The sequence below is a fragment of the Toxotes jaculatrix genome, chromosome 8, assembly GCF_017976425.1.
Source record: "Toxotes jaculatrix isolate fToxJac2 chromosome 8, fToxJac2.pri, whole genome shotgun sequence".
Classification (NCBI taxonomy): Eukaryota; Metazoa; Chordata; class Actinopteri; family Toxotidae; genus Toxotes; species Toxotes jaculatrix.
In genome coordinates, this window is record NC_054401.1 from 13,980,758 (window position 1) to 14,000,773 (window position 20,016).

Below are 20,016 nucleotides of genomic sequence, written 5' to 3' on the forward strand. Positions count from 1 at the left end.
TAATCTGCTTTTATTGACCCATCATTCACCTTGTGTTTTTGTTCGGGGAGAAGGGGATAAAAAGAGCAGAAGAAAGCCCAGTCCTCTAAGTAGCATGTTACAAGCTGATGCACATGTTGGGAGGTCTTCCACCTTTAATTACTTGTGTTTTCTCTTCATAAATGTTGGAACAGGAGGTTTTCCTAACAGACAGAGAAAGGAGGAAGGGAAAAAAATGAGAATGAAGCTCTGTTGATGTTGTTGTGCTGCTGTTTCGTGACTGCAGAAGGTCATTACGCATACTGTAAACTCAAGGGTTTCTCATGAAAATACCAGGGGACGAAAATGAAAAGATGGGTCCCTTAGTCCTTACACATGGCAGGCAGTGATGTGGCAACGCTGGCACACATGAGACTGTGCTCTCCTAAATGGCTACAGTTTGCCTGACCTCAGTCTGACCACCGTCACCTCTCACAGAGTCTGTGGCCTTCACTGACCAGTGGAGCAGTCTCTGGGCTCTCTGGGACAGGGCTAAATGCAGACATGGGCAGGGCACTGGCTTGGGACTGAAGTCCACTCTCAAGGTCCAGCGTTGACCAGACCAAAACTTTACAGTACAGACTGACCTTTATTTCTGCGAGGCTGCACATAGACACCATCCTTCTCCTCCCATTTGATTAATGTAGATTGTAGATAATCAGTTGGTTGCCTTTACAAGGATTCATGCATGTGCACTGATGCTTTTCAGTCTTTTCCTGACGGCTGATTGTTGATCAAAGCAGCTCCGCCAGTTTAGGCAGACAACTTAAGTTGCACTTCTACACTGACTCGTGACAAATTCTGCTTACTAACATGCATGCAGTACTGTATACCCTTGGCTATATGTATATATGCTTTGCTATATATATATGCTTAGCAACATTGCTGCTTCTGTCACTCCTGCTGCTCATTTAGGCTTTATAAGGTTTCTCCAGGTTGGAAAGTTAATTGTCATCACTCCCCATTCTACTCAGTGATGAGCTCTAAGAAGATTGTTTGATTGGATATAGTAGCGCTTGTTAGCTTTTATCTCCTCGACGTCCTCTTAAGAAACTCTCAGACTCTGTTTGTTTTTATTTTTTGCTCCTGTTAGTTTGCAGTAATAGCAACAGAGCACATGCAAGATTAGCGAAGTGGGTGTTGACAGACTGATGACTTTGCATACTGATGACCTACTTTAGTTCAAAATCACTATCCTGTTGTTGTGGGCTTGGCAGATGGTGATGAGGAAAGATGCAGCTCAGACAAAGCAGAGTCAGATTTTAACCTTTCAAGTTATATGTGCTATTCAGCTTTTTTTCTAAATCTTTGTTTTTTTTTTTTTTGCTGCTTCCTCACAGCCTCATATCAAATGTTCCATGATCTCATACGCACTGTTTTCGTCTTGAACTCAGCATCTCTGCGTCCCACATGAAGGCTGCTGGTTTGATTGTGGATTGTAAGAAAGTTTTATATACAATCACCAGTACAATGCTAAGGATCCTCCTCCTCAGCTTCTTGTCTGACAGCTCCACTCCTGAAAGCAAACACAGTTTAATTTACAGCGGTGTGTGCGGGGTTGTCTTGCCCAGTGGGGTCTTTGTGGGTTTCCTGGCTGCGCTTTGGATGTGGTTTATGTGTTCCGCCTGCTGCGCGAAGCATGAGCAGTGGTAGTCATCCCTTTCATTTTATGGCACTTTCTGGAAATACAGGCATGCGAACACATGAGTAACTGAGCATTTCAGATGTGTGTTTGTAGATGGAAAATGAGCAAGGTTAAGGGCTTTATCTGCAAACTAATTTTGATTGTTTGTTAGCTGTTCAGAAGTGAGTGGTGGGGACTGGTCTCGGGCTGAGATTGGCATGTGGAGATAAATAAAAAGTGACCCATGACTCATACAAGACAGCATTACTGGAATGTGCTGGCACATAGAGACATATCAAAATCATAAGGTGTCTGAAGCAGCACAAGACAGATTTGCTTTTGAAAGTTGTCTGTCCAACAGTAGCACAACCATCCATGTAGTCCTGTCCTGTCTGAATGTTTCAGGCCCCACAGCAGGTTTTTCTTCGCTCTCTTTTACTCTGGGCATTAGAGCACATTCCTGATGATTATAGAAATTCCTCTACTACTTTTATGATTGTTATAATTATGAGACCATTACATCCCTGTAGCTGTTCCAGCTGAGAAAACGTGACTGTGAATTGCAATTTAGGAGAAGAAAACAGCTGCTCACAGTGGCACATAAATATGAGGCATCAAAGAAACACTTTCACTCTGTTGAGTCATTTCACTGTCAGGTACTTGTCAGAAAAAGCCTAAGGTGAATGTGAAGATGATGGAAAATAAACCGGCTGCTTGTCCTTAGGTGCACTCATACATTCTTTTAATTTTAAGGCTGTCTTGTTTCGTGGTATGAAGAGTAATTGGCAACACGATTGGATGGGTCTATTGGCATTAAAAAGATAAACTGAAAAGGTCAGACTGTGGAAAGCAATTTAGCTGCTGAAATTTCTTTGTGTTATTATTGTTGGTGTATTACGGTCCAGTGAGAACAGAAAGGTGCATCTCAAGTGCCCACAAAGTTTTTCAGTGCCTAAACTATATGTTATCCATCATATCTTCCTTTGTTCCTCTAGTCCTAGGTTTGCCTTGGCCTAATAACAAATCCATGACAAATGTAGCAAGCTATTGAATTTGAAGTTTCAGGTTGGTTTTTAGGGTTTCAGGTGAACCTGACTTTGTGAGTTGGGGTTCACAAGCATTTCCTCTCAATAAATGAGTGCCTGGGTTCTTTTCCTAAATAGGGAAATGCAGAAGCCCCATACTTTTGGGTGCATATCTGTGCCAAATGATATGGAACTAATCTCCACTGAGCTATTTCTCATTAGAGATGGGGCTCTGGGAGGTGCATCGGTGTGTGGACCGTGGACAGGGACAGGGAAGGAACTTTCTGTTCCTGCAGACGGGCTTCATTTAGTGTTGGGCAGGAATAACTTTCTGACAGTTTTATTGCAGTCCAAACTACAGGGCTAAGAACAAGCTCTTTGTACAAACGGCAGTGGAACTCTACAAGAATTTCTCTGCCGTGCTGTTGCTAATTGACTCACACATGCACACAAACAGACAGAAAACATGCTCCTGGGATTTATTGAAACCCAAAAACAGCCCAGGTGCTGATGCATCACTGTCGTAATGCTGTGCTGTGATCTGGGCAAAACCACCAGTGGTTGTTAAGCAGTGCTGGGTGTAATTTATCTGTTGACTGATTAACATCCAGTGTCAGTGGTGAGGAAGTGCAGTTAAGACTCTTAGAAGAAAAAGTGCACACTGATTCTAGGCATGGGTTGAAGTAGCACCACAAATCAAGTTTGCTTTGTATGGTGAAGGTGTGATGAGTAACCCAAAGTATCCCCCATCTGTGTTTCCGCTCCAGTGATCAGAGAGCTTTTCTGTTTAGAGATCCCTAATCTAAACTCTGACTCATCTTCCTGAACTCCAGAGCAATGCATATGGCCCTACCTTGATCTGTAGAGGAGGGTGCAGGACTTAAAAAGCTTTGGTTCTTTGGTACCTGAACCCTGGATTTGATTTTAGATACATAAAAAAATAACAAAACAGAGCAATCACAAAGTACTGGAAGAGTTTTTCTACATTTCCCAGCCATTAAACTGAATGTAGTATTATTAGATACATATTTCTATTGTTATATATTTATACATCACTTTTCAGTCAAGTAATAAAGTAATAAAATGCTTTACCACACAAAATGATGATCTTAAAAAATAGAACACAAACTTTAAAAAGGACTTAATAAAAGATAAGAAAAATACAACTTTCTACAAAAATGTGTCGGTATTGGGAAGAGATTTAAAAGATGATGCCGACTTTGGCAACCTTGAGTTGCTCGGCCTGGGAGTTCCACAGCAGGGGGCCTGAGCCAAAAAAAGTCCGAGTCACTGTTCCTTCCTGTAATTTATAAAGACATAAATCACCAACATCGTGTAGCTTCCCCTTCTAATACCTCTGGACCTCTGCAGATTTATTTCCTGGTGGATGTGGTTGCCAGTGACTTGCCGGGACTCTTCCATAAAAGACCAATACTCATCTACTCATCAGGTGTCTGAGCCATGTATGGCACTGCATGCACAAAACATTTAAAGCTCTGCTTCACTCATGCCGAATACCATCAGCGTCATAAATTAGAAACAAGACATCTTCTAAAGATAAGGAACTCCACTGGAACTGGATTGCGAGGTGTTCGATTTCGGCATGTAGCCTCATCGAATGGGAGCCTTTGAACCTCATATGGCCCAGTCCCAGGCTGTCTGCAATACAGATGCATCTCCAGTGTCTTGTCTGTCTGTAGCAGAGTGGATTACACCAATAATATGAAGTGTGTAGAGTTACACTGCTGTGGACAACCTTTCCCTGCAATGATATGATATGTCCTAAGTTTTAACCCAAAGTTTGACTCATACAGTATTTGACATTATCAGGATATACTTATTTTCTTTTTTAAATCACTGCCTTGTTGTCATGTTCCCACTGAAATAGCTTTGTCCATTTCACAAAAGGGTTTGAGTTTACAAAGCTGGATGATAGTTGTCTCACTGGGCAGACATATACTTGCTGTCACGGCACGTGAAGGTTCATCTGTGTTGGGAAAATGTTGTGTGTCACAAGACAAAGGACTTGTCTTGAAGTGCCCTGTGAGCCGCCACAGAACTGGCAACACACCCCCTTTTTCCTTCTCTCTCCGTCTGTCTCTCAATCCATCAGCTGAAGGGATTTACTCCATGGCTGAGGAGGAGGAGGAGGCCAACAACAGTAATGAATAGAGGCTTTTTGCTGTGAATCCCAAGCGTATGCACTCATCAGTGTGTGTTTCTCACACTTCTCAATAGTATTAGTGGCAGCTGTTTGTAAAGACAAGGAGCTCATGGGCACAGCTGATTTGTGTGTCTCTCTGTGTGTGTGTGTGTGTGTGTGTGCGTGTGTGTTTATGTGCATGAAGGGTGTATTCAAGGCGATATGTACATATGTTGTGCCTGCCTAATTGTTTCTCTCAATTGCATGTTTGGATATACAAGTTGTAACTGAAACCCACTCACCTGCCAACAGTAATAAATCATTTTCCTGCCCATCTAGTCGAGATTGCAACAGCTGCAGTGTTGCAACAGACAGACTCAAGCCACTCTGCAAGGTGCTAATCATGTCTTTATGTAGAGAGTGTGTGTGTGTGTATGAAAATGAGAGTGACTTTTGCATCAAAATAAAAAAGCAATGGGTGAATAAAAAGATAGCAGAGAGAGAGAAAGGCAGAGAGTGGGAGTACTGAACTGTGCTGCTCTGCATTGGGCTCGAGTGGGTTCTATGCTGCTGTATCTGCAGCAGGTTTTGCTGAGTCAGAGAGAGCTCACACAGCAGTGATGAGTGAGCTACTAGGATCGTGCTCAACGCTGCCACTCCCTGGCAGACTCCGCAGGCTGCACGCAGGGTGAAGAATTGTCAGAGTAGTTGCAGGAAATGTATGCCTCCATCATAAGCATCTGTCATTTGTCTTATCCCTCCTCTAGTACCCTGTGGAGTTTCCATAACTGATTAACGGGAGTGTATTGCATCTTAGCCGTTGTGGTGGCTATTGGCTTAAGGTTCTGCCATGACTTTGTATTATGGTAAGCTACAGATATGGCTTTGTCAGCAGGAAACATCCTCTGTTCACTAATTCTCCACAGATGTGCTCTGAGTTTTACTCCTACTGTTCTTTTGCTTTCACTGTTCCTCTTGTAGGATATTTTTCATATTTAGCTACTTGGGATAATTGCTGCCAATGTCATGTGTGCATGATTCAGACATAACACACAAGTGATTTTGATGGAGAAATTTATAGCTCATGGAAACAACATGTGGGAAGCAAATGATACACTAAACTATACGTAGATGGGCACTTTATTTTTCAAGAGAAGTTACAGTCATCCCGAATTTCCTGTCAAGATTTGTTCTACTTGCTTTTTTTTAACAACAGTGGCACATGTGTGACTGTTGATTTTTCCATTCTTTCCTTTTCTCTCTCCAAACAGAAAAGCTCTACAACTCAACTGGACGGGAGCTACGAAGAGCCCTCTTTTCCCTCAAGCAGATTTTTCAGGTAATTATTTCTCTCTTCTAGCTCTTTCTGGCCTTTGAAAAATGTATTTTTCTTAAAAGTGCAGCTCACAAGATCCAGTAAATTCCACAGCGTTTTGTGTTTGTCATGATCTTTTTCAGAAAAGCAGCAGTCCTTGTGAGGTATCCCTTGCAATGCTTTTTGCTGGGCTTTGCAATATTTACGTGCATGTATACACATTTACATGACCTAGCTATATGTAGCGTGCACGCATGCATCAGGGAGCGCATGTACACTCACATTTGGCCGAGGCATTGTTTTCCTGAGGCAGAGTCGTGCTGCTGAGAGTCTGCCTTCGTGGCAGCTGTGCAGTGTTCAGGTCTGGTCATACTTCACACGCACGCACACACACACACACGCACACTCTTGGGCTGGGCTGCTGGGCAGTCGACTGCAGAGGGGGAGGGTTAAGTGACAGCTGGATGAAAAAGACAGCAACAGACGTTGATGCAGATCCAGAAAAGATTAGAATGGCTCACTTTTTACATGTGGCTTTGTACAGTTTCATTTTTAGAGAATATTGTTAATTCTTGTTGTGTAATAAAATGTCTTGCTCTGGTATCAGTGTTACTTAGTATAGTGTACACGTATGAGTCTCAGAACTGCTGTTCATTCTGTTTCTTTAATGCGCTCCTGTATATTTAGACTCTTTGCCAAATGACTGGAGTCTCCATCACAGATCTATGGTGAAGCTGTTCTGGAAGCACTTACACTTCCTCCTGGGAGAGAAGGAGCCCTGACCACCTCACGGTGTTTATTGCTGTCTTCCTCTGTATCCCATCTGAACAGTAGAGTGTATCAGAAAATGTTAAATCCTGCAGAAAGCCTCCTGCTTGGCTTTAAATTACAGAGTCATCGACAGGTGTGAGAGATGCAGGTGGTTTTGTCATCGAGGACAAAATGCCTCATGAAGTGGGGAGGCTGAAGCAACAGCAGTGCATCTGAACAAGCTGCAGGCAGATTGCATTGCTCATTGCGCTTGCAGTGGCTATAACTGAATGTAAAAAGCCAGTGAAGAATACATAACTTTTATCCAGCTGAGGATTCTGTAGAGGGTGAAATGCGGGCTCATGGCAAACGATAGATCACACAAAGAAATCTGAGTACCAACAACTGAGTTGTTGTATCCATTTTTCTGCTCTAAGCATGGAAAGTAATTGGTCATATATATAAGTTGTGAACAATTAACCGACAGAAATCACCTCAACAGATTCCAGACCTGTTTGGGATTGATTTACTTCTTTATAACATACATCTCTTTTAAGTAATTGGAAAGAGCTGTGTGGGCTATTACACAACAGGTGTCAGTTTGTTATTTTTCTACATGCCCCTTCATTCTTAGTCTATGATTTGCAACCAATATTCATACAAAAAAACTAAGTTTTATGTATCTCTAAGAGCAATGATATAAAATGCAGAGTCCAACTAAATCCATCATATTAGAATAACGTCTAAAAATAAAAAACTATTAAAACATTATAGTGTGTGGCTCTGTCTATGATGTAGGATAGATCTTGAATTTCTTCCTCTTTCTCCTTGATTTCTTCCCAGGATGACAAGGACCTGGTGCATGAGTTCGTGGTGGCAGAGGGACTGACATGTTTGATAAAAGTGGGAGCCGAAGCCGACCAGAACTACCAGAATTACATCCTCAGGGGTAGGCCCACTGCAGAAGAGCACAGCTTTGCACCAATAAACTTTCTGCATTCTTTCCTCTTCTCTACTTTCTCACACCTCAATTTATAGCACCGGCTAATCGAGGATGTTATTAATCAATCCTGTAACTCTTTTCTTTCCATAAACCTATCCAGAACCACATGTGTTTACGTGCACCATGTTAATTGATGATTCTGCTTGATGACCTTGTTCACACTCACACACTTAAAGTATGTAAACAAACTCAAATGTGTGTCACAGATGAAATGAAAGTTAGGTCAAGGTTAGCGGCAGCTAGTTGATTTATCTGTCCCATGCCGGTGAGGTGAAAGATCATACATGTTAAGGTCAGGGAGGCGCAAGGGGCAGCATGCTCGGGGACGCTGGAGGACAATAGCACTCCAAGGTCACTACCATTTAACAGCCTGCTGTGAGGGGGCAGGTCACACATGCTTAAGTGGCTAATAAAAGTTCTGGCAGGATATTGCAGATCATAAAACTAATTTCCCCTCCTCCACCTTTCTTTTTCTCGCTTTTATTTTTCCTTGTGTGTTCCGTCATCTTTTCATGAAAATTTGCTGCACGTCTCTCCTTTGACATAAGCTGTTACATCATTAGTTAATTTTACAGAATAAACATAAACACAAATGCTTAAGCTTCTATCCAACCTTTGTGGTATTAAAATTTCATTTAAGACTAAAGTTCTGTAGTTCAGACACCTCATTATTACTTCATTAAGCCTTGCTAAAATGAGAGTCCATTGACCCTCATGATTTAGGTGCATATTTCAATCATATGTTTATTCATATAGATGCTGGGCATTCCTAAAGTGCTACCGCTCTAATTTTCCAACCTGCTTATTGCTGACCTTTTTGGTCACAGAAAAAAATCAAAGAGCAAAGGGCAGATGTTGGTGACAAAGTACTGTTGTTGCCCCCTGGGTAGGTTATAAGCATGAACATGACCCCTGCCAGGACTACCTCTGCTGGCTCTGATCTTTAATGTTCGACACTTCATCTGAACTTGGCTTGGTCTCTTTCTCAGACTGATAAATCACATGGTTTAAATGGCCAAAACAATGCAGAGGAGGAGGAGAACGACAGGCTTTTGGAAACTTCACAGTTGACCACATGTAAGAGTTGTTAGTGTCATCGTTCTGTGAATGATGAGACCACTTCTCATATCTTTTCACTCATCTTTATTGTACGCCCTCCCCCTCCCCCCCTTTACCTCCCAGAGAACTCTGATAAAACATCTGTGTCAGTGTCTTTCCGTGGAACTATCTTTATTCTTTCATGTGCTAATTTATTGCTTAATCTCTGCAGGCTGTGGGGTTTCCCCCTCATGCATCTTCACATCACCATGAGAAACTAAACCAAACTACCACTCTCCCAAAAGCCCCTTTAACCTGTTTCAACTCCTGACCTAATTTCTCCTGACCAGCTGAGGAAATGTGGAGTGTAGTAGATCACCCTCCCTCGTGAGCCATGTGTTGGAGAACACAAGTTGAGCATGTGCTGGAACGCAGATGCACAAGTCAGAAATGTATATAGATCTGGCTGCTTTACTCCTGATGACTTCCAAGAGGAGCTATGTCATTGGGATTCCCAAGAGGGGAGTAAATTAGTTGCCTGAAATTTTCACACGTGCACACAGACAGAGAGGAAGAGAGACCGAGAGCCAAGCAACAACAGTAATTGCTTTGGTATCAAACACTGATCACTTCTAATGTGGGCTTTTTTTTCTTTAATGGCTTTCAAGTTGAGGCCAGTTTAAAAAAAAAAAAAAAGAAAAAGGAATGTGGCCTTGAACCCATCTGTCTGGTGTGCATTAAAAACCTCCCGACAAAACAATCTTGCTCTCTTTCATGAATAAAAATCAATCTTATGGGTCTTTTGTAGTTGAAAAAGTCACACATGCACACCAGTCTGTATGCATTTTACAAGAACAGGTCCCCAGCCTTAGCTCGCTGGAACATTGCCGTCATTGTAAATAGTAGTTCCTGCAGCTCTCTCGGCAATCTACACCATCTCACTTTTTTCTTTTTCCTCACTTTTTCATTCCGTCTTCTCAAAGCCCTGGAGGTGTCTGTGGCCAGTTAGTGCTCCCTCAGTGATGTGGGTATTTTCTGGGTCTGCCTGGCTGGGGTCTGGCCCCTCTCTGGGCCCCTCACACCTGGCTCGGAGGGCTTCCAGGCCTGGACTTAGATCCTTGGAGGCCGGCGTTTTTTTGGCCCATGGGGAAAGTTTGTATTCTTTAATCACCCCATCAGTGGGAAAGGGTGTGAGGTCACTGTTTCTGAGGTGCCTGTGCCATCTGGTACTCTTGTAAGCCTTATACTCAGACCTGGTGAGATGCTGCAAACACACAGGAGCCAAAAAGGCAATGAAAGCCTCATTAGGGATATTCATTCTTCATTTTAAAATAAGCATTTGCATGTTCATTTCAGAAATTAAATGAACACACAGGTCATGCTTCATTCAACACCAAGCATCTATACTCATTTATAATCTTTGTAATATAGTCCCTAAAATCATAAATCTTTGTTTGATGAAGTGAAAAGCTGAGCAAAGGTTTCGTAATGTATGTTTTCCTAGTTAAGAATGTTGTTTCTCAGGTCTCAGAGGTCTCACGGGGTCGGAAAATGTTATTTCTATTTCAAGATGTATTTATCACCACTGGTGTTTACACTTTAAGCTACTCTCAAAGTCTTTGGCCCTCAATCTACATCTCTAGTGTGGAAAACAGATCCAACCTTTAACATCCAGGTAATGGACAAAATGCTGCAACTCGAGCGCAAAGAGCATAAAATGTAATCTAGTTATAAATGTTGTATTCAAACTTCTTACTCTGGAATCATCAGAAAATCTGGAGCATTGTTGATTGCTGATGCACCAGGTGCACACATTGCAAGATATTTAGGTATTCCTGTTATTCTGTATACCCTTAAATACAATTTTGTGCCATTCTGTACGTACAAAATTATACAGGTGGTCACAGTAACATGTCAGCACAGCTCAGTAAGTGGTTCAAAAGCCGTAAAATAAAAGCAGCTTGTGCAAAAGGTCAAAGAAGTTTCTGCACTGGGCTCCAGCTTTTTCACTGTGGCTCAAAAAAACAAAACAAAAAAAAGATCCCAGCGGTAATTATCATGAGCAAAACAGGGAGACGAGGTGGAAGAACAAATAACAAGGTTTTTCCTGGATCATCGTCCCACTTGTAGTATTTACAGAAACAGCACTAACAAAAGTAACAACTGTGTTTAATTGGTAACTGTAAAAATGGGAGCGGCGGACAGAGGGCAGATTAAAGACAAACCAATTACAGTCAACTTGAAGCAATTACTCCCTGCTTTGAAATGTTCACTGTTGACATTCCTCACCATAAGCTGTGTTTTTAGCTACACTTTTTCTGTTTTCTCTTCTTAAAGGCCGTGCTGTTTCTGTCTGCACACCGTTGCTTACAAAACACTCGCCATCTCTAAGCCTCAGTGGACTCAAATTGGAAGTGAAAGCTAAAGAAAGTTTTTGATCTATAGGAATTTAGAGAAACAGTCTTTCATTCTTTAGTTTTTTTAAATAGCTTTTCAAAGCAGTCTTGGATACATTTTTGGAAAACACATTCTTAAACTTAAATTATAGCTTAAGCTATTATTATTAACTTAAACTATAAATTATCTTCATACCTAGAAGGCTATATCTCATCACATGCTGTGTTATATTGTATATACAGGGGCTTACATGCTATAACTTATACTTGTGAATTTATAGCTTCCACAGAAATGGGAGTTGTGTTGTGAATGGTCCAGAAGTATTACTGTATCGAATAAGTCATGCCCATATTTCAATTCATGCTTTTATCTCATCCTTTCTTCCTCTCTCCCTCAATCTATTTATGTATCTCTCTCTCTCCCTCTCTCTTTCTCTGCTGCTACCATTTTGAGACGCTCCTGTTTTTAATGTCTGATGCCATATGTTACACCAGAAGCACCTTGACTTCCAGAGGGAGGGAGCTGCTCACAGGGCCTCTGTGGGAAAGGGAGATGTGCTCTTGTCAAGTGTTTCATTGCCTCTTAAACTGTCTGGGACCTGGAACACTGCTCCCTATACAGCGCTCAGTCCAGCTTTTAGTGTCGCACACGGCGGTAACTTTAGTGGGCAACAACGCTACAAGTGCACCTGAAACACAAGACCCTTTTGTTGAAACTCTAGTTGGTCTCTATAGTGTTTCTCAGTGTAGTGGCATAAAACTTTATTTGTTCCAGATCAGCAAGGCAGAACATCCAGTGACACATCTGTGCAGCCGTTTTCATCTGTGTGCCAAGAGAGTGTGTAAGTGTGTGTGTGTGTGTGTGTGTGTGTGTGTGTGTGTGTGTGTGTGTGTGTGTGTGTGTGTGTGTGTGTGTGTGTGTGTGTGTGTGTGTGTGTGTGTGAGCCAAGAGTCTTTTCACTGTAAACAAACAAAACAGTTGATAATGTCACTTATTCACTCATCCTCTGTTGTCAAAGGAGTTTAATCAGTGAAACCAGCTGCCGTACTGAAAAACTTTGCAGAGCAGAGAAAAACCACTAGAGGAACAATTTCAATCTTTTACCAAACTATGATTTTATAACTGTGTCAGCACTGCATGACACATGAACAAAAAATAATTTGTCAAATTAAAAAAAAAACACTTTGATGATGGATTGACTTTGCATGTGTTTAGATGGAAGTGATCTCATTCAGCGATTCCTACTACTCAGATATTTTCTTTTAAAAAAAATAGTAAATTTTTCCAACATTCAGCACCATTGTGTGTTAGAGTGACATTTTATTTATCTTAATTTTGAATCAGGATCATTGTTTTTGTGTAATATCCTGACCCAAGCTCTTTAAATGTTTAACAGAGTGTAAGTGAACCCTCCGCTTGCTGGTTTGAGCATTTTGCGGAGCATTAAGTGAAAACCCAGGCATAGTTGGGTTAACAGCAGTATTGGAAGCTCTTGTTGGAAACAGTGTGTATTGTGTTGTCTGGCTGTGTTATAGGTCATCTGTTCTAGAAGGGGGAGACCTTTACTATGGTCTATCGTCTGGATAAACATTTCCATTCTGTCTGGGCTGGGCTAAGACGTTTCATGCCAAAGTATCAGTGTATATTCTGGTTAACATAGGTGCGATCATTTCCTTGTTTGCGTGATCATGCGAGAATAATGCTTAGGAAAAGATGAGGGAATGCTCTGTTAAATCCACCAGGATGAAGGAAATTTGAGAGGGAAAACACAGTAACTGCTGACACACATATGTGGACAAGCCCTGTGTTTGGAGTGAGGAGGAGATCTCCAGGAATGCCCTTGTCGTACCAATAGAAACTTGAACTCCTGGTTTGTAATGAGATCCCATGGGAACACGTGCATGTTTTCCACCCGATCTCTCCTGCAGCTCTCTGAGCCAGCCACCGCTACCGCTGCCCCTTTGTGCAAAAGTTTTCAATCTAAAAACCAGCCACTCACTCTCACAGACACAGGCACACATATCCTTGATGCCACTGTTGTGCTTTTAAGGCTTCATTCATTCACACGAATGTTTTAATGTGGAGGTTATGATCCAAAGGTTACTCAACAGGGAGACATTTTTGTTTTCTTTATTTCATTATAAAGGTACTAGTTAACCCCTTAACTAATCACCAACACCCAAAAAAACACAAAAAAACAAAAAACTAATCCAGAATTCAGAAACATAATTGTGCTTCTGAACCTGTCTGAGACGTTTCTCTTTTGGGATGACAGGAATGACTTCATTTGGTCAGAGGAAATTTAGGAAATGAGCGCTACACATGGTTTCAGCCCACAACCTCTCAACTCTCTTCGCTCCACTGGCAACATTTTGTTTTTGCCTCAAGCATAGCCTCTCTCCACTAAATTAAATAACCAGCTTTCAAATTGACTGACATACTCAGTGCTGCACGAAAAGATACTACTAAATATTTCATGTTCTGTTTTATGTTGTCATTTCAATGCCTATTACCTTAAAAAACATTTTCAAAAAAGACCAGTCAACATTTAACTACATAAAAAAACATAAACTGTTGACATGTTTTTCGTTAATCTTAGAGCCGTGTCCCTACCGGATACGTCCCACCCTGTCCTCCCCCCCGTGTCAGACCCCTGAGACCCCCACAGACCCCTTCATATCCCCCTGACACGAGCAGACAGCTTGCATCTGAACCCAATTTAACCCCACCTGTCTGACCTATTTTCTGCCTCCCCCTTTTTTTCTTCTCCCTTCATCTGTAGAAGTTTTCAGCCTTAGCAAACCCACTGGCATTGGAATTACAACCCCGTCCTGGAGCCTGTTTTACTGTAACAGAATTCAGTATACAAGCCAATTATATTATAAGAATGTTTGATTTGGTTCATTTCTCAAGCTCTTATTTTATCATCTCCGACCTTGCCGTCTAAGATACATAAACTATAATTTGGAAAAAAAATAAATCTTTTGCAGTAATGTAGCACGCAGGCAGATAGACTGAAATCCTCAGCATTCGAGTGGGTTTTACGGCTGATTCCTGTGAGCTGAGTGTTTTTTGGGACTGCATTCAGCATATGGCTGGCCAGAACTGGAGCGAATCACACCACTACTCTCTCAAGAGCAGTAAGAATTTACCGCAGCTCATCTTTCAGTTTGCTTTACAAGTGGGTGGATGTCATGCAGTAGCTTTTCTCCAAAGTCTTCCCCACTTGGATAGGATGGGAAAAACTCATCTTTTGGGCTTTTCCCATTTGTTTGTCCTAAAATGATTTTCTTAAAGTACAGTAGCACCTCAAATCTGTCAGCTTTAAACTATCAGGAAATAGATAAGCATAGAGAATTGTACAATGTTTCAGCTTCTTATTTTCCTTGTAGTGTTGTAGTCTTCTCAGCTCACTTTGCCCTGCTCAGCAATGCTTTAGTTCATCAGGTCTGCAGTGCTTGTAGAGCTTGCTCAGCCAAATACTGGAGAGGCACCCCTGCCTTACTTCATGCTATTATTCCATTAGGTCTGTTTGTTTGTCTGTAGGGAATTTGTTTGGGCTCAGGCCCACAGTAAATTGTGTCAGATGCTGGCAGACAAGTATCCAGGTCTGAAAATGGAAGCATCCCCCTGTTGTTTTACTGTATGGGGCTCAACGTAAGTCTGGCAGTCTGCTCAGAGACTGGAATTGGTCTGGCAGAGGCAGTTTGTCTGGCTCTAATGGTCTGGGTGATTAGCTGAATAACAAATGGAACGTAACCCATGAACATGTCTTATCCAGTTCATATACAGTAAGAGCTGTTTAATTGGCCTGAGCAGCAAACTTGTCTGTTTATGGTAGACAGACTCTTAATCAGAAGCTAGCTAGAGGCAATAATGCAATAATGATAAATGTCAGCCCCCAAAAGGAAATCTGCCAGCTTTTAACATAATCTAAGTGTCATTAAACACAGTTAAATATTTAGCCATGCTAGCGGCATGGCTCTGTGGATGGCACCATCATTTGGCCCACCCACCTCTTTGTCTGGTCCAGACTGAAATATCTCAACAGCAGTGTATGTGGATTGGCATGAAACTTAGCACACACAACCATGCCCCCCTCAGGATGAATCATTTTAGTGATACCCTGACTTTTCATCTGAAGTCCCCAAGTAAAATATTTAAATTTGTACTTTGTGTTTTTGGCAAGACTCGTTTAAACCTGCAGTAACTGATGTCTTGACCACTTGGGACCGTGGAAACAAGGTGCAAACACAACACTGATATATTAAAACTTTATAAAGTGGATAAGATGGGCACGTTAGCAAACGATTCCCTCTTCCCACATCCAACAGATATGGAGCAACATTAACATTTATTTGGAATCTCGCTTCTGGCCACATGATGAATGAGGTTAATGCATGAGGTTAAATGTACTTTATATTTTAGCTTAGTCCAGACAAGTGTTTTTAAGTAGTAAAAGTTTGATTTCCAAAAAAAAAATGTGAATAATGAATTTATCCGATGACTCACTATCAGTAATGAAGGAAAGAGAACACGAGAAATACTGCGGTCAGTGTTGAGTGCTGTCTGTGTCACTGCCCAGAATCCAGTGTGGACTCTCCACTCGTGAAATTCAGATAATTTACTATAATCATTGTGACATAGTAGAACAAGAATTTACATTTTAAAAAAAGTCTTTTCCAGGCTGTGCAGTAAAGCACATCCAGCTCATGTGGGTACAGGGAGGCACACTTCTGAACCTGAAGTGCAGCTCTCAGCTAATGCAGAGCATAACAAGATAAGGGGCTCTAAGTTGCACTGTATGGGACGGAGATTTGGCTCCTATCCCAAAATCCTGGGAAAATAAATGTTGCACTCTGACAGACAGTTTGGCCGACCCAGTTTTGATAAATTCCAAAATGTAAATGAAACCAAGGCAGCTAAGTGGTGAGAGGGAGGGGAGGGGGTCAGGTTTATAGAAGGGAAGCTGTTGAGTTGATTTCTTGCATCTTCATAGATAAGGTTATTTTTTTATATTAATGTCTATATATGAGTCGGCCGGCTCGTGTTGGTGCTGCCACCCAGACCTCAGAGTGCTTCTCACCTCAGCAGCGGTCAGGGAGCAGCCCTTCCTGCACATTCCTGGAGCTGTGGAAGATAATTGCTGTGGTTTATGAGAGGGAGAGGCCCTGAAGAAACACTTCCACCAGACCTCAGTTGCTTGGGTTTTTACTTCTCTCAGAGTTTTGGTTCAGACACCGGAACAGGGTCTGTCTCCTCCGGTCAGTAGGTCTGTGGCTCCCCTTCTACCGCTTGATACCATTCAGTTTTTCTGTTTCTTCTTAAGGCAGATGTAAAAGTACTGAAAGAAATCGAGAGTGAGAGTGCTGCAGAGACACCAGGCTGTTCATTGAACACTTCCAAGTTTGTTTTCAGCTAAATCTTTCTTCCTCGGATATCCTCTACCATAATGGCTTACATTTAAATTCTAATCACAGTGCTTTGAAGGCAGCTCATTGTCTGCCAGCATCTCATTACGTGACATACATGCAAAAGGACTTAGCAATGTTATTGTTGTACTTTGTGTGAGGTATTGTAGAGCTGCTCATGATTACTCGAATGGAGGCCCACATTTTTGGCCCCAGATCAGTGCTTGAAGTGGAGGGAGTCCTGTACAGACTCAGCACTCACATGCTCTTCCTATTAACCCTCTTCCAGTGTTATTGATGACTGTCTGTTGTGGAGTTTAAAAACAAATCCTCGTTTCTGGACCCACAGTCTCAGCTAACCACAAAGGTACAAGGCTGGGAATGTGCGGCATGTTTCATGATTTGATCGCACTTTCAAAGCCTGAACTGCAACACACAGGTAACTTTTTTTATTTTCCAGAGCAGTTTCATGACTAATTTAATCACAAGTGTGTGGAAATCAGTTCCATTTGCAGTTCACAAAGGTGATTGCTTTGAGAGTAATTAGATGTTTCCTTCAAACCGTTTCTGACCAGGCTCTGAAGGTTACAGTTTCCCATAATGAAAGGTAATTTTATTTTTTTAAAACAGTTACGGTATCATTTTACCTAACTGTTCACAGGGTAACTGCAGTCTATGTGGTTTCCTGGTCCTTAGAGTTGAACTGTACATGAATGGCAGCTGGCACTGAATAATTCCACGAGGCAGCAGTTTTAATGAATCTGAGAGAAAACTTAATGATTGTGTGGTTTCTGGCGTGGTTCATAAGTGTTTTAATATCATATCATTTCTGTGTCTTAACTGCTCACTAAATTAAATTCACATATGATATAGACCTTGATTCTGATTTTATTTAACTTGGCTACATGCTGAAAAGCCACCCATTCCCCCATTGTTAATATCTTTAAATAATGTCTTATGATAACATGTCAGAATGATCTAAAAGTTGTTTCATTTTGTGGTTGACTTTTGGGAACAATCACCAACGTCTCATCTGTCAGCAGCTGAACATTCAGGTTGTGTAATGACACTTTTAAAAGCCTCATTAAGGCCACGTATCTTTTCTCACCCCTGTTTTCAGTGGACATTCCTCAAAACCTCATTGCACCGGGGCAGATACTGTACACAGGTGCAGCCGAGAGATAAAAGTCTGTGCAGTGATGATATTGCGGGTCAGACAACGGCTACCAATTTGAAAAGCAGCGCGTAGCCCATTACTCATCCAGCAAAAGTCACAGCTGTTTGTGTCTCTATATAAAGAATTACTGTGAATCATAATTTAAGACACTTTCAGCATTCTGGTTATTTTTTTTCGAACAGTGCACCACTGGAATCCATTCTGCACTCCCTTAGACCAGCTGTACATCATGTCATTACTGCTGTCACTCATCTGTCAGCAGCGGTCCCAAAGAAAGTGGGGGGGGGGGGGGTTACAGGAGAGGGTGACACTCTGTCCCGCGCTGACTGAGGGGGTTAATCATGTTTTCATAAACACACTCTGATGTGGTCTGCTTTGATACGCCATATTGTCCGTGCTGCCGACTGCTGTGACACACGGCTCTGAGCTGACAGCGGGAGAGGACTGTTAGGAATGCTCAGGCCTGACATGTTGTGAGTAATTAACCCAGATTGATAAAAGATGAACTGCTGCTGCTGCTGCTGCAGCAGTGGGTCCACAGCATGCACACACACACACACACACACACACACATGCATGCACCCGTGCTTCCACCCATATGCTCTCATACACCATGCACACACAGCAGCTGCACCTGGGAATTTTGGCATATCTACAGCATATTCACAATTTTCATGCCCCTCTAGAGAAGAGGAGAGGAAAACTATGACAGAAACTGCAGCCACTCATCATAACGTGTCACAAGAACCTGTTCTAAACACAGCAAGAGGTGATTAGATGGGACTTTTTGGAAGAGCACTCAAGTCTGTTAAAGTATTTTATTTGGTTAATGGTCAGAGATTGAACTCTATTGTTTTTATTATTTTTTCCTAGATTTTTACAGTTCAGAGCACCTGTCACCTGGTGTGTCAGCGTTTGCATCATGTTGAAGAAAAAACAGAATTTCAGGAGTTTTTCAGTAAAATTCTCTTATGTATCAGCCCCCAAAACCACAGTATCTCCCAAGAAACCAACAGGCCTTCCAAAACTGTTCCACTTTCAGTGTCTTCACATGTTTATATTCCAGCTTTTTTCTCCCTTGTCAGCTAATGCATCACCTAAAGTTGCAGTGGGTTCAAGCTGAGCTCATCCTGTTGCTGTAGTCTTCTGTGTGTATGTGTTAACTCCTTATGTGTGGATGGCTGCTGAGATACATATAAAAACCAAACAAACAAAAAAGGCAACATATTTGTCTCCCTTCCCCCTTCTCCCTGCTTTAACAGAAGCCCTACACTTTTACTGCCCCCCATTGAGATCCCTTGGGTCTTATTATTATCATCTTATTTAAGTGTCCTGTTACAGATGGAAGTCATGTCAGCATCCAGCGCTCTGCACCCCACTCCACCCTCCTCCACCCCTCTTTGTTCCCTCTAACTTGAGGGATGGTGGACAAGTGTTCTTTTTCTTTTTAGGTCTTGTTGTGATTTTTGAAAAGTTCGCCTCTGCAGCAGCTCCAGTCTGTGCGTAGATTAAATCACTGTGGCCAGATGTATATCATTGACCCCTGTCACTAACAATGCAGGAGTTTTCCTGTTTATGTGGGTGCTTCTTTATGTGTGCATGGATGACCACCACAGAGAAAAATGATATGTATGTTGAATGAAAATGTATGTTTATGGATACACTAAGCTACAGAAACTAAGTAACTACATTAACAATATAAAATTCCTCATAATGATTTCAGAGTGCACACACATTCAGATTCAGATCAAGCACTTACTGTTTTGGTTCTTTTTTTTTTTGAGCAGGACGAATGTGATGGAGTCAGAAGATGAAACAAACAACTTGAATAGTAGATACTTAACCAAACCCCATCTCTTTCCCCCTCTCTCTCTGTGCAGCTCTTGGTCAGATAATGCTGTATGTGGATGGGATGAACGGCCTCATATCTCACAATGAAACAGTCCAGTGGCTTTACACCCTGGTTGGATCCAAGGTAAAGAAAATTAAGATGAATTTTTGCAAGGTCCCTGCCACAGCTATCCAGTAGATTGGCTTTAAAATCAACTGGACAACCACATCTGGGCACTGACAAAGTTGAAATAGCCGTATAGTTCACTACTCTAAAATTTCATA

At 41.8% G+C, this 20,016-nt stretch overlaps 1 protein-coding gene across 4 annotated transcripts in view; it reads left to right on the forward strand.

Moving 5' to 3' along the window:
- The window catches only part of fhod3b (formin homology 2 domain containing 3b), an 83,284-nt gene that overhangs the window by 42,618 nt on the left and 20,650 nt on the right, over window positions 1-20,016 (forward strand). For 3 of the 4 annotated variants that reach the window (XM_041044075.1, XM_041044076.1, XM_041044077.1), the window contains exons 4-6: window positions 6,082-6,149; window positions 7,719-7,824; window positions 19,782-19,876. In XM_041044075.1, coding sequence (XP_040900009.1) covers window positions 6,082-6,149; window positions 7,719-7,824; window positions 19,782-19,876 — 269 coding nt within the window. Of the gene's footprint in view, window positions 1-6,081; window positions 6,150-6,268; window positions 6,290-7,718; window positions 7,825-19,781; window positions 19,877-20,016 lie in introns of all 4 variants that reach the window. The other variant, XM_041044074.1, reaches the window with a different exon arrangement.